General features: G+C 41.1%; 1 protein-coding gene across 5 annotated transcripts in view; it reads left to right on the forward strand.

Annotated features, from left to right (window-relative positions):
* Positions 1-14,958, forward strand: part of ilrun (inflammation and lipid regulator with UBA-like and NBR1-like domains) — a 135,567-nt gene that overhangs the window by 106,557 nt on the left and 14,052 nt on the right. For 2 of the 5 annotated variants that reach the window (XR_011935768.1, XM_072480507.1), the window contains one exon: positions 747-3,749. The exons of 2 other annotated variants lie outside the window; for them this stretch is intronic. Coding sequence is in view for 2 of the 3 variants with exons in the window: in XM_072480507.1 (XP_072336608.1) it covers positions 747-782 (36 nt within the window). In the remaining variant the exon portion in view is untranslated. Of the gene's footprint in view, positions 1-746; positions 3,750-5,413; positions 5,693-14,958 lie in introns of those variants that run through there. One more of the 5 variants, XM_072480508.1, reaches the window with a different exon arrangement.

Here is a 14,958-nt window from a genome sequence, read left to right on the forward strand (position 1 = left end):
TGTATTACTGTGCCATTTGCCTGCAACTCCCTTCATAATTCTTTCCCTTTCAGCCTACGAGGCTGTTCTAACTTCCTGTTGTGGTGATGGAAATAAAGTGGTTGACTTTGGTTATGTCGTTCGGAACCTTACTTTCCTGACTCTATGGGTAGTAGAAGGTTGCATGGATAAGCAGTAATTATACCAGGCTAGAGCAGTAACGAAGCCTTTTAAAACATTTTTGAGCATCAGCTTTTGAATTCATGATTAAGACTTTTGAGACTGTTTTGGACAATTAAGTCATTTAGCTTCTATCCCGATGTTGTTCGGTAGGATCCTCAACTCACCAGACAATGGAAGAAAACTCCATGCCACTCAACTTGTGTGACTGAGCCTGCCAAAATTGGCCCTAGTAAAAAAATGTTTCAGGTCACTTGAATCTGGGACTTGAACTGAAGCGACCTAGCTGAGATTTCAACATTTTTTCAGTTGGCTTCTTCTGTCTTCTGTTCATGTTGTTATGAATAGAAGTGGAGAGATGGAGAAAGAGGAAGGATGAAGAATAATGAGGGCAGAAATGGAAGTCGAAATAAGAGCTTGGCAGATTGATATATTGCTTTCAAACCAATGTGTAAAGCCCTGTCAATACTTGAGGCTTCGTTACAGCCCTACTTTTAAGTGGAAATAGATACTAACGCACTACTCCCATGAAATTCTGTTTCTGTTGCTAAGGAAAACATTTTCACTCTTCTTTTTTTTCTTTTCAGGGTTTCCATGGCCCTTATCCTTTTGGTCAGTCTTAAAACGGGTATTGCCATTGTCCAGCAGCCTCTGTGGGTCTTGGTGTCACTCTGCAATTTTGCTATGGCCCCATCCCCCCTTTGACCCAACACTGAAAAATGATGGCTGGTTTCAAAACAATGTATGCATGTGTGAATGCTAAATTAAAGAGTGCTGTAATTGTTTAAAAAAACAATGGATTTTTTAGATGACATTGTCAGAATAATTATGTAGTTAAACACAAAGCCATGTTCAAATTATTTTGCCTACTGAGCGACTGTAGTTTAAGCAAAAGGTAAAAAAAAATTATTTTGTATTCGTTTGTTCAAAGCATCTTAATTGTTGGAATTTTTCCTGTGCGAGTGAGAGTTTGTTCTGTAACCTGCGGAGTACCACATGGAGAGCGCATGAGTGGAGTAGGATTGGGTGCAAGATGAGTGTAACTCACTAGAATGGGAGCAGTCTATGACAGCACAATCAATTGGAGACTTTTCCATACTGTATAAATGAAGTTTATTAAATTAACACTGAAAAGTCTCTAATCAAGCTTGTGTATAATTTTAGAAGTCACATTCTCAATTACAGTTATACCAACAAATGGCAAACTTTCAATTTGTTGGGGATTTTTTTCCAGACTCCAGTTGATTGTAAACATATTGTGCACTAATGAGTTTTGCAATGTGTCGGTGAGCTGTTAAATGAATGATTTCATGTTCATCAAAACATCCAAAATCACATGTCAACTACTCATTTATATGTGCTGAAACAACTGATGTCTCCTACACTCAATATGAGTTTGTTAGATGTCTAAAACCCATCCAGTCAATTACCATTGTCTAACCTAAAAATGTCTCTCCTGTTTTCCAATCTATTTTTCCTAAAAGTTGGCATTTTTTTGCCAGTAGTTCTATGTATTCGTAGCAAATGTTCCTTCCCCTACACTAGCAATACTATTTTTAATATTGTCTTAGAACTGCCATCCGTATGTGCTATTTTGGAGCTAATTTGTGTCATTGGACTGGCTAAGCAGTGATATTCACCTGCAAATGGTACTTTGCCAGTAATCCCATTGATGCTTAGTAATAAAACAGAATTGTGTGATTTTGTATTTGTTGCAGATGCCAGTTCATAATACGTTAGATGAGTATATTGATCGTACAGCAGTTTTAGTTCAGACATTTTCTGCCTCAAAGAGTAGCAGGACATGTTTGTACTTGGAATTCTCCACAATGTGTGTTCCAGATCCAATCTAGAGCTTGAAACTGTACAAAGTGAAAGTAAAGGCTCCCTCGCAGGAAAAAAAGGAAGAAAACTAGTCACCCAGGTTGTTTCTGCATGCTTTTTATGGCTGCTGAGACCCAGGGACAAGCTACCTTTCAAAATACTGTGGTGTTTGGGAGAAACTTAGTGAGGTGGAAATTGTAAAATAATAGGAAAACAACAAAATCTGATTGTGTAGCGAGCTGATACTACACTGTTCAATGTATTGCTTGGTATTTAGAAAACCCAGTATTTTCCTCTTTAAAAACAAACCCCTCAAAAGACATGTGCAAATTAGACATTTGATATAGTTCCCAAATTTGAAAGCACAGTACACCCATTTCATGTACTTGCAAAATGCATTTCATTCTGGAACTAAGCAAAGTTTGTTTGCCACATTTCTAAACTATTTTAAATTCTGCGTATTGATGCAATATAGCATTGAACATAAAATGTGGGAGGTGGAACAGGGGCAGTGAGAACAGGAATGGCCTTAGGTGTGGAACAAGGACACTGAACTGAATAGGAAGAGGTAAGAATGTGAACAGAAAGTAAAGGTGAAATGGTTTCTGCAGCTTTAAGATTAATTACTGTTCCTGAGGTTATTTTTATTTTGATTCTATCCAATGCTTGTGATTGGGGTCTCGTTTCCTACTTTGTAAAGTCTTGACCAAAAACATTGTACTGAGGAACATCGAACTGGAGGAAGCACTAGTGGTATTTCTGGAACACTGCATCGAACTGATTTCCACATGGTGTGAATATCTGCAGCCTGAGGATGAGGGCAGCTGTTAATGAAAATGCATGCTGCAGACAAATACATCTTGAAGATTTCTACACTAATTTGGTCTGTAACCCTATTAGGAGCAAAGCCATTTGGACTTTCCAAAATACTGAATCAATAAAATTGGTGATGACTAAATGCTTATTTTTTAAAAATGTGATAAAATGCTTGGTATTAGTTGTGAGTGGTGACAGATGGAGGTCTGAGCCTTTGCATATTTGAGGAAACTGTTTCAAATAAAGATTTTGAATTATGCATTTGCAAGACCTAACGGGTGAAACCGTAATATTTTGCACCAGTTGTCAAATACTGTATTTTCCCATCTCTCTATATGCTGCTGATCTTTCATGCAGTTCTCTTTTTTTTTTAAGTCTAGGTCTTGGGACTTTTTCATGACCTAGTATTAAACATTTCTATGTGTGAGCTTCCTGAGTAACCTGCAAGTTTCAGCAGAAAATCGTAAAAACTGCAGACTAGTAAATTGTTTGCAGCATTGGCCATTGCTATATTTGCATTTTAATTTTTTATTTTGCGCACCAACCTATCAAATATGAAGGGCTATACAGACCCCCAAATGTTCTGCAACAGCGTAGGATATGCATGACAAATAAGTTGCAAATTTAGTCTCCCTATCCTACAGTGGTCAACAGTTGAATTGGACAATAAAGTACATGCCTGAGGATAGACTCCCAAGTTGTCATTGACACTGCTCAAAAACTCCAGTAAATGTTGAAATTGGTTATAATATCTGTGTACTTTTTAAACTGCTTGATATTCTTGAGTCACCATCAATAGAAGCAAGTGTAATCCACTGAATATGTATGTATTGGTACACTTTTGAAAATGTTTGAAATTGGAAGTATGTATGTACATGGCTAATTGCTGCACTGAACTGATCCAAACGTAAACACTTGGAAATGGTTTAAATTAAAGAAATGTCAATTTATTTAACTTGTGTGAATAATTTTACATACAGCTTAAGGTTGTTTACTTGTACTAAATAGTATTTTTCCGTAGTGATGTAAAGACTTAAAAATTATCAAAATGTAATTGAATGCTTTAAGTAATTTTATAGTCTTATCACGGTGTCATACAGTTTAGGTCCAGGGTGAACCACATCCTTACAATTGTATTGTACAGTAGGTATGTACAGAAACATTTTTAATGCAAAATCTATTTTTTATGATAACTGTTGTATCTATGATGGCTGAATTTGAGTCACATGTGAATTCAGATGTTAGTTATTTTATTCCCTGCTCATTATTAATAGAATAACCATGAGTATTTATCATTGTATGTGTTATTATCGTGCACTATTAACAATGTTCCCGGAATTGGTTACAAGATTCTCCCCATGCAGACAAAAGTGCTGTTGAGATTTCAGAAAGTTAGTTATATTGAAGTATTTGATTGACTTAGCCCTGTCAATTAAAATACTCTTAATCTTTGGAGAGGGAAATAAAAACAGAGAATGCTAGAAATACTCAGCAGGACTGGCAACATCTACGGAGAGAGCAACAGTGGTTGCTTTAACGTTTCAGGTCAATAATCCTTCTTCAGAACTGAGAAAAGTTAGAAATGTAATAGGTTTTAAGTAGGCCAAACGGGGAGCATGGGAAAAGAACAAAAACGGTAGGTCTGTAATAGGGTGGAAGATGGGAGACATTATATGACAAAGGGAGTCGTAATGGGAAAAGTAAAGTTATGAAAGAATTGCCGAGATGCGACACAGCATTCCTCACCCTAGTAACCTACTGGGTCAAGAAATTTCTCTTAACTTTTCTTATTGTTCTCTGATTTTTAATTTCTTAATTACCACCCCTTGTCATTCCCACATTTGTTGACTCTTCCCTCTGGAAATAGTCCTACCATCCCAACTCCGCTACTCTTGGTAATTCACGGTATGCTACCACTGACTTTATGTTTTTTGTCCTTAATTGAATGCCTAGAACCCCACAAGGTACTCCAGTTGTGATTTAATCAATGTTCTGCACAAATATACCGTTGCTTTTTTACTCTTGTACTTTATGGTCCTTTTCATAAAGTAAAACCAGCATATATTTTGGGCCAAGGAATTTTTCTGGGTATAGACCCTGAAGCATTAAAAAGTAAATCCAATCTCTGCAAAGCCTCAAATCCATTCCTTAACGCTTTGCCAGAATGGAGAGATGCTGATGTAATTTTTGATGTCAGTTTTTAATGTTTCACCTTCACTTGTTTGTGATTAGTGTTAGGTGCTACTGTTCATCTTGGCTTAACTGATTGAAGAGTAGTTCCTCTAACAGTGTAAGTATTCTAATAAATAATTGTTAATAAAGTCATCTTTAAAACAAAATTTTTGCTTAAAATGATAAGGATAAAGACAATTTTCCAGCCCATGGATTCTCATGATACAAATTTTTTAGTATACCTAATTTATTGTTTTCAGCTTATCAGAAACATTAATGTCGCAACCTTAAAAACCTGATCTTTCCACCCAAGGACTTGGCTATTACCAGTGCTTAGACATACCACCCAAAGAAATTTATTTGAAGTATGATGCTGCTTTCGTTAAGAAAACTATTTTAATCTGCACAATTTATCATTATCATTAACTTTTAATTCCCACAGGGAAGCCTTCTAGTTCTTTGAGTGGACATTGGCTAAACGTAAGGAGCATTCGCTAAACATAATACTTCTAGTATCTTTTCATGAAAATGAAATCCAGCCAAGAAAGGCTGGGACCTGCAAATGAATGTTAATAAGCTGAATGTGGTTCTGGAGCTGCAGATTGCAGACCCCTGCCCTGTATCATAATCTACCTGCTATAATAAACAGGTAACGAATTTCCGTATCTCCAAGCATGCAGACCTTGTTAATGATTTTTGGAATAAATGTACGAGTAAAGCAGGCTGACTCAGATTTGACCATTCTTCTCATTAAGGAACCTGACATTTAAAAATTACATTCCCACTTTTCTTTCCTCTATCCTGTGCCAAGGATCTGGGAGGTGGAAAGAATTGGATTTGCATGTTATGTTCATTGAATTTTTCTGCTGGTGTGAAACCTCCTTAGACAAAGTTAGGACTGTTAAAAATTAAGTGTGCTCCAGAGAACCTTTATTATCCATGCTTCAATTATCTATTAGATTTCTTGCGAGATTACACTTTGTGTGCTCATTGACTCATCACACAGCTGTTAAAACCAGGTTAAACCTGTCTGATATAACCGCATAAATCGGGATAGATTAAATTGAATAGTATTTCAGTCCCACAACTAGAATATTCCTCCACATATGTTCAACATTTGCAGTCCCTTAATTATCACATAATTTCCATTATCTATTGGGAAGGCTGGGACAGTGGCAGTGGGCGGGTAATGACAGGGAGGCGGGGGAACAGATAAAATGTCTACATTATACTGGATAATGGAGATTCCAATTGAATTTCAATATTTAAAAAAAAAAATTTAGAGTACCCAATTCATTTTTTCCAATTAAGGGGCCATTTAGTGTGGCCAATCCACCTACCCTGCACATCTTTTGAGTTGTGGGGGTGAAACCCACGCAAACACGGGGAGAATGTGCAAACTCCACACGGACAGTGACCCATAGCCGACAACAAACCTGGGTCCTCAGCGCCGTGAGACAGCAGTGCTCACCACTGCGCCACCGTGCTGCCCTCGAATTTCAATATCTAAAGCTTTTAATGAAGGTCCATCATATATACAATGGCATGTGATTGAGAGCAAATACCTCTGACTTTTATAACTTTATTTATTTGGCTATAATCGTTTCAATGTTTGTGTCCTACACTGTCCCTGTTGGTCAACAGTAGGCCTCAAATTACAATTTTTAAATTCTGACTCGAACACAGGTAATGTTCTGTCTCTTTTGACGTGTTTGTGTATGGGAAGGGATAACACAGACCCTCTGGGCACTGTTATTCATGAACTAACAGCTTTGCCTCACGTTCTGATTTTTATGCCACTAACTCCTTTTGTTATTTTTCACTCTGCCAGCCCTTGTCTCTTTTCTTTCTTTGGCGATCTAATGTTGGACAATCGGAAATTTTTGTCTTGAGATGCAACTTAACACTGGTGTAACTAGGTCCTGTGTTAGACAGCAGATGCTTTCTATATCAGTTATGATCTGACAGATGATAATTGCCAAGCAAACCAAACCTCAAAGGGAAACTTGGCTTAAGTATCACAACTCCATTTTTAAAAATCGCCTGACCACGAGAAGAGAGGTTTATTGAATTCAGTAGCCACAAATTCCAGTAACACTTTTTGGATTTTAAACATTAAATTAAAACATTTATTAACAAAAGAAAACTTTTAAAATTACATTTGCAGAGTTAAAGTTAGTCTTAAAGACCATTCGCCCAACAACACTTCCTAGTTGGTCAGATTCTCAAGTAAACACCCTTTAGACATGATCCCTTATAGATGTTTCTATAAATTCCTGTAATATCACAAGGCAAGTCCGCAGCTGCTGTAGGAAAGATACAAGGCCTCTCACTCCCTCCCACCCTGTTGTGGAAATTCAAAACTAAACCCTGCTTTCTGAAAGACAAACACCTTTCGGTCTTTGCTGTAAGAGTGCTTCAGCTCTTTTCTCAACACAGAGGCCAGGAGGCCTCACATGGCTATTCCCGAACATAGCTCTCAACACCTCTCAAACTGTTTTTCCTCTTTCATCTGACTACCATTATCCTCTTTGAAACCTTCCCAGAATATGAAAATCTTTCATGTTTTCCCTATTGTCCCCACTTATGGGTCAAATAAAATTGAATAACCCTACCTTGTTCACTTATGAAACCGCTGCAAGCAGTAAAGGCCTTTTTACTTCCCTTTGAAATTGTAACAACTGAAAGCAACAACCCAACCCCTCCTTATCTCCTAATGTAAATGTCTACCCATTGCTTGCTTGTTGTAGAAAATTCAACGTGGCCATATTTACCTCAAATACATAACTTTCACCTCCACTTTGCTGTCCTAAACCTTTCAGATAAACTGTCTTAAGTTTAATTAAATTAGTTGTACACAAGACAGACAACCCAGCTTCATAGGATAGCACAATAAATCCCCAAATTATTAAATATACTAACTCTTGTCACAAATCTTTATTCTGTTTTCCTCCAATAAGTCATCTTAAGTGTTACCTTCCATAAAACATTAATCTTTTTACTGAATTGTGGAATGGCATTTTGAGGATCACTAAAGCAGTAGAATGTGATATATAAGGCATGAAAGCTTTTACATGGCACATCTCCATTCTTTGGCAATTGATTTTTGGAATTAGGTTTGCAGTCGAAATATTGAAGCTGGCAAGTTGTCTCCTCTAAGTTGCTAAGTTTGTTTCAGGAACCTTGGTTAATGTAAACCACAAAATGCAAAAATGCCATTTTCCATCCACAAGCAATTTACTGTGGCCTCTACTTCCATGGCTTGATCAGTTGGGGAGCAATAACTTGCATTTATACAGCTCCATTCATACAGTAAATCTTTAAAGGCACTTTACATAAGCACTGTCAAATAAAATTTGACACCGAACCACATGAGTGACCAAAATTGTGATTGAAGAGATTTTAAGGAACGCCTTAAATTTAGGCGTTAGTTCAGTGCGAATAATGGGTGAATTGGGACTCAGTGTGAGTTACACATTGGCAGCAGAGTTTTGGATAACAAGGTTATGGAGTGGAAGATGGGAGGATGGTCAGGAGTGTATTGGAGCAAAGACATGAAGGATGACTCCTTCGATGGAGGGTATTGTTCTATGAGGAGAGATTAAGTAGAAAGTCTATGGTCCCTGTAATTTAGAAGAATGAGAGGTGATCTGATTGAAACATGAAATTCTTGAAAGAACTTGATAGGGTAAATGGAGTGCAGATGTTCCTTCCGTCTCGGGAGTCTGGAATAAGACATCACAATCTTTGAATAATGGGTTGGCCATTTCGGACTAAGATATTACTTTACTGAGGGTTATAATTTATTCCAGAGGGCTATGGATGCTCTTGTTAAATATGTTCAACAAAGAGATTGAATTTTGGATACTAGGGGGAATAAAGCATATTGGGATACTGTGGGTAGGTGAATTTGAGGTACAACATCAGCTATGATTGTATTAAATGGCAGAACAGACTCAGGGCTGAATGGCCTATTTTGTATGTTCCTCTGGAGTGAGGCAGGACTGGAGTTGTTGTGTTAGAGGTGGAAATGGACACTTGATGCTGCGGATATGTGGTCTGAAGCTCATCTGCATAAATATGACACCATTGTTGCAAACGATGTGATTCACCCTGAGACAGTTGCTAGGAGGGGATGGTGGCTAGGGAAAGCAGTTTGCGATGGAGCCCAAAAATATGGCTCCGAAGAAACTATAATGATTACAGAATGATAAGGTGTTGGAAGAATAAACTTAAAATGTTTTCATACTAATACAAGGAACAAATGGAATAAACTCTTGGAACTAGCGATAACTAGAATTCTCTTTCCAAAAGCTTTTATCTTTTCATGTCTCTTTTTTTTCTCCAAAAGTCCCCTCAAACTGATCTTCCAAGCCTTCTGTCCTGCCAGATGACTCTTCAACTCTTGTTTTGTCTCTGATTCTCAGAATTCCCTGTAAAGTACCATAGGATATTTCCCTCAAATGCAAGTTAGTATAATTGTCGTACTGTCTGTAAGTAGAAGTTGACAAAGCCTGTTGAGTGTGTATGAAATGTGTTAGGAATTATTTAAATTGAATTTATTGGTAAAGTTATGAATTATCTAAAGTAATCCATGCGAACTTCGTAGCACATTAGATACAAGAAGTTTAGAATAGGAAGGTAGTAGGAAGAAGCCAAGTTGCTCAAGATTCTTTAGAGCTGATTTTGGCCTCATCATCCGTTGGGACAGGTCACTTTTGTTGAAATTGTGACACTTCGTTTTGTACAAATTAAGAGTTGATTAAACCAAGGAAGCTGTTGAGAATTTTCAGATTGTTTTTTTTGGATCAAATCTGTCTTTTCCTTAAATAACCCGTTGCTGTATATTTCCATACTCTTCACAATTCTTTTGTGTAAGGGACATATCCTAAGTTTTCTGAAGATTATAAAGGATTGGCAGTTCAGAAAATAATGCAAAACTCATTTTAAAAATAAGCTTGCTGTTTTTCAAATTGCCATAATAGTCAGAGCTTGAAGGGACTTGATAGAGTAGATGCTGAGAGATTGTTCCCACTGGGTTGGGGAATCTAAAACATGGTCATAGTTTCTGGGCAGCACGGTGACACAGTGGTTAGCACTGCTGCCTCAGAATCAGGGACCCGGGTTCAGGTCTGTGTGGAGTTTGCCCCAGTGTTCTCCCTGTGTTTGCATTTGTTTCCTCCGGGTGCTTGGTTTCCTCCAGTCCAATCATGCAGATTAGGTGGGGTTATGGGGATAGGACAGGGGAGTGGGTATGGTGCTCGTTCAGAGAGTTGGAGCAGACTTGATGGGCCGAATGGCCTCCTGCACTAGGGATTCTATGGGTTCAGCTGTGTTGTAAAATTTTTTATTGGCATTTTCAATTTTGCATAATAACTTTGTGTGATATTTATAGTTTATGCAGTTCTTAATATACTTACAATCTTTCTTGGTATCTCCACCACCCTCCTTGGCATCTCCCACTTTGGTTCTGGGTGTTCTGTCCTAGAGCTCCTGTTCTCCGCTTCCTTTTGTGGTTTCTGTTGCAGGTTCATGCCCCCCCCCCCCCCCCCCCCCCCCCCCAACGCTTCTTCCTGTGGTTCTCCTGAGTTTCCTCGTCGCTTCCTTCCCCCCCCCCCCTTTCCCTTTGTACCTTTTATAGTTGTGTATCTCTGCTCTCCCCCATCTCTCATTCTTTCCCCAGTCACTGTTGGCCTCGAATAGTTCTTGGAACAGGCCAACGACCTGCCCCCATACTTTGAGGAAGCCTTCTTCTGATCCTCAGATGGTGTATTTGATTTTCCCCAGATGGAGAAATTCCGCCAGGTCTGCCAGCCAGTCTGCAGCTGTGGGTGGTGCTGCTGATCGCCAGCCGAGCAGGATTCTCAGGCGTGCGATTAGGGAAGCGAAAGCAAGAGCGTCTGCCTGCTTTCCCATGTGTAATCCTGGCTGTTCTGATACCCCGAAGATTGCCACTCTCGGGCAGGACTCCACCTCCCCCCCCACAACTTTGCACATAGCCTCGAAGAAGGCAGTCCAGTACCCTACAAGTCTGGAGCAAGCCCAGAACATGTGGGTGTTGTTGGCCTGGCCTCCCTGGCATCGTTCACATTTATCCTCCACTTCCGGGATGAACCTGTTCATTCGGGTTCTGGTTAGGTGCACCACCTTAAACTGCATGAGGCTGAGCCTTGCACAGGAGGAGGTGGAGTTGGCCCCGTTCAGTGCTTCACTCCAGCAGAGTCCCACTTCTGTCCCCAGTTCATCCCCCCATTTTCATCTGGTTTCGTCCAGTGGCAGTCTCGCCCTGTCCAGTAGCCGTCCCTAGATTTCTCCGCAGTTTCCCCCTTACTGTCAATGTTTATCAGGTCCTCCAGTAACGTGCTTCTCTGGGCCCTGGGGTGTCCTACCGTCTCCTTGCTGAGAAAGTGCTTTACCTGAAGGTGCCTCTGTTCCTGTCCTGTCTGTTCCTCCGTCAGTTCGCTCAGTGTTGCTAGTCTGTCTCCCATGTAAAAGTTCCTAACTTAGTGCCCCCCCGTCATATGTCCATTTTTTGAAAGTGCTGTCGAGCATGGCTGGTGGGAATTTATGGTTTCTACAGATTGGGGCTATGGGGGACATCTCGGTCAAACCAAAATGTTGCCTCATCTGGTTCTGTGTTCTTAGTGTAGCTCCCACCGCTTGGCAGGATGTGTGTTACGTCAGGGTGGCGGGGGGATGGGACGCTGCTATGGCGAGGGTCCGGAAGGTCGTTCCCTTGCAGGAGGCCTCCTCTATCTTCACTCATTCCGTGGTGGGTTTGTGTATCCATCACCTCACTCTGCCATTGCTGCCCAACGGTAGTATTGTAAATTCAGTAGTGCCAGGCCGCCCATGATTTTTCTCCTCTGCAGAGCTGATTTGGGGATTCTTGGATTCCCCCCCCACACACACAAATGGCATGATCATTTTGTCTATGCTGAGGAACCTGCTGAACGCGGCCACCGCAGCGATTCTCTGCACTCGATGGGCCGAGTACCCGCTGGCGTGGTTTACATATGGTCCCACCCAGCGGGACCTTGGCGTTCTGGCTGCGGGGGCCGTCCTGGTGGGGTGGGGGGGGGGGCTTCCATGGTGGCCAGGCCCACGATCAGGGCTACCGATTGGCGGGCGCGCTCATTCTGGTGGGGGGGGAGGCCCTGTCGGGCTCCGCCATGTTGCGCGGGGGCTGGCGTGGAGACAACAACCACGCGCATGCGCCGACGCGGAGATGGTCGTCGGGCGTCTACACTCGCCGGCCGTGTAGAGCCAGCTTTCGGCGCCGGAGCAGCGCACAGAACTCCCCCACCGTTATAGCCCCCGAAGAACAGGAAAATTACTGGGCCTGGGGGCCCGTTGACAACGTAGTCACTCACGCCAGTTTTGACGCTGGTGTCAACACTTGGCTGCGATATCGCAGAATCCCGGCCCCGTTGGATCTTTTCAGTGGGCCGTTAAGTTCCCTTACATTGCACATGACTATCCTGATGGGGGATTCTATGTCCTTCCCATGTGTTCGTTTGTCTAGCCCACCGTTGGATCCTTTCATGGTCCTGGTATCGGTGCAGCTTCGCTATGATCGCTCTCGGCTGCTCCCCCGCCTTGGGCTTCGACCTGTCGAGTTCTGGGGGGTTGAGGAAGCTGTCCCTCCCAACTAGGTTGTCCAGCATTTGGGCGATATAGTCTGTCAGGTGCTTGCCCTCGATGCCTTCCGGCAGGCCCACTATCAGTATGTTCTGCAGCCGAGACCTGTTTTCCTGACCTCGATCTTTCCCTTCAAGCTCCCCTGGGCCGCCATCTACCTTTTCACCTCTGCCTCCAGAGTGACGATCCTGTCACTCTAGTCCTTTGAGGCTTTTTCCAGGTCTTGGATCGTCGCCTTTTGCACCTCCACTTTCGTTCCCAGACCATCGATCGTACGTTGTAGGGAGACCATCACCTCCAACACCTCTTCACCACCACCTGGATCTCGATTCTAATCACCTTCATGGCGGCCAGCTCCTTCTTTAGGAAGGTCTTCCATCCGTCTCCTGGTGGGAAGGGGGAGGCTGGTGGTCGGGTCGCCGGTCTCCCCCGTTCTTGGGCGGCCGGGGCCTCCCCCTCGCCATGTGGGTCCACTGGCTTGTCCACCCATGCTCGTGGCCCTTTCCGACACTTCTGCCCTCTCATCGGCCTCTTGAGCTCCCATTTGCCGGCATCTTCCCCTCCGTTGCTTCTTTTCCTCCGTTGGGGTTGTTTTCTATTGATTTTTAGGTCATATTCTTCTGAAATTGTCTTTTGTGGTTCTGGTTGGGAGGAAAGCCACCTGATGTGCATCCACTCAGCACATCACCGTCACCAGAAGTCTGGATTCATCTGTTGAAGCTTGTTTCACTTCTGTACAGAGCATGCCTAATGAAGCCAGGACAACTAGCTTCTCTTTGTATTTCGTTACTGACCAATCAACCATAAGCATAGAAAAAGACAGCTCAAATGATTGATTAAAAATTTGGCATACCCCATAAAGCATAAAAGAATCAGACATTTTCTCATTGAGCTAACCTCGCATACCAAACGTCCTTGGAGTTGGCCAGAGCGACAGTATAAAGCTGCTGGCTTCGTTCTATCCTGACTGCAAGAAGATAGATCTGTCTTCCTTGGAGACTTGATCTTAAATATTTTGTACCTGCATGTGATGTATATCAATCTAGAAACAGCGAAAGCCAGGAATTGATTTCAAACCGGCGATTTAGTGGTTTATCTGCTGACTGTTTCTTTGAAATAGAAATATCGGGGACAAACTGACCTAAAAGTACCTGCTTTGGAGCACGTTCCACAAATGCATATTATGTCCTTCAATGTGATTTTTAATTAGAAGTTTATTTGGCTTTTACAGTTCTTCATCAATTACCACAGTAGATTACATTATGGTTTAAGATTCTTGGAAAGGGCATGAAAGATCAGCTCCAAAAACAATTGCTGAATTTGAATCTTGCCTCCAAAAAATTTCATGTCAGTCTTTTGAACCTGTGATTTCTTGTATGCTTGTATTCTTTACGTTTAAATTTTTTTTTAGAGTACCTAATTCTTTTTATCCAATTAAGGGGCAATTTATGTGGCCAATCCATTTACCCTGCACATCTTTTGGGTTGTGGGGGTGAGACCCATGCAGACACAGGGAGAATGTGCAAATTCTACACAGACGGTGACCCGGAGCCAGGTTCGAACCCCGGTTCATGGCGCTGTGAGGCAGCAGTGCTAAGCATTTAACATTTTTATTTTTCATAGATCAAAACTGCCTTAACATATGTCCCATATTTTTAATATATGAGTTCCAATTCTCAGAATACCAATTTGGAGAATACCAACTTTGAGAAAAAGCTACAAAGACATGATTTCTTCTTCCAACTGCTTCCTCAGATCAAACACAGATTCCACTGGGAGAAATTCTTTGAAGCATCAGCCTATGTCAGCATCGGAGCTCTAGATCTAGTGGCTGAAACCTCTTGTCCAATTACTGTTTAATCTAATGCATAGATTTGGAACTTGCCTTTGTTATCAACTGATATAATCTGGCCATCAGCTAAAACGAAAACTCAGTCCTTATAAATTATGACTATGTTTCATTCTAATGTCCATAACTCTATAGATATTATCAATATCTAGCTTTTAAACATCTTGTCTGCAATTATTCATTTTTGTAACCACTGCCACATATTTTTCAACCTTGGGTTTCTCAATTTGAGCTGGCCCCATCTATAATCATTATGTCAACGTCCTGTGTCTTGGATTTTATTGGCCAACAAAATCCTAATTTTCAATTTTTAAACCTTTTTAAGAAGAGCTGGTTCATCATTCCAAAACAGGTAGTGCTAGCAAGAAGAGAATATAAACCAGGTAAGTGAGTGCTCTTCAATTTTATTTGAAAGGCTGAGAAAAATACAGGTAAGATATTAAATGGAACGAAAAATAAGGACGAACAATATGGCAACAAAAATTGGAATGTTTGTT

This window comes from Scyliorhinus torazame, chromosome 17, assembly GCF_047496885.1.
Source record: "Scyliorhinus torazame isolate Kashiwa2021f chromosome 17, sScyTor2.1, whole genome shotgun sequence".
Classification (NCBI taxonomy): Eukaryota; Metazoa; Chordata; class Chondrichthyes; order Carcharhiniformes; family Scyliorhinidae; genus Scyliorhinus; species Scyliorhinus torazame.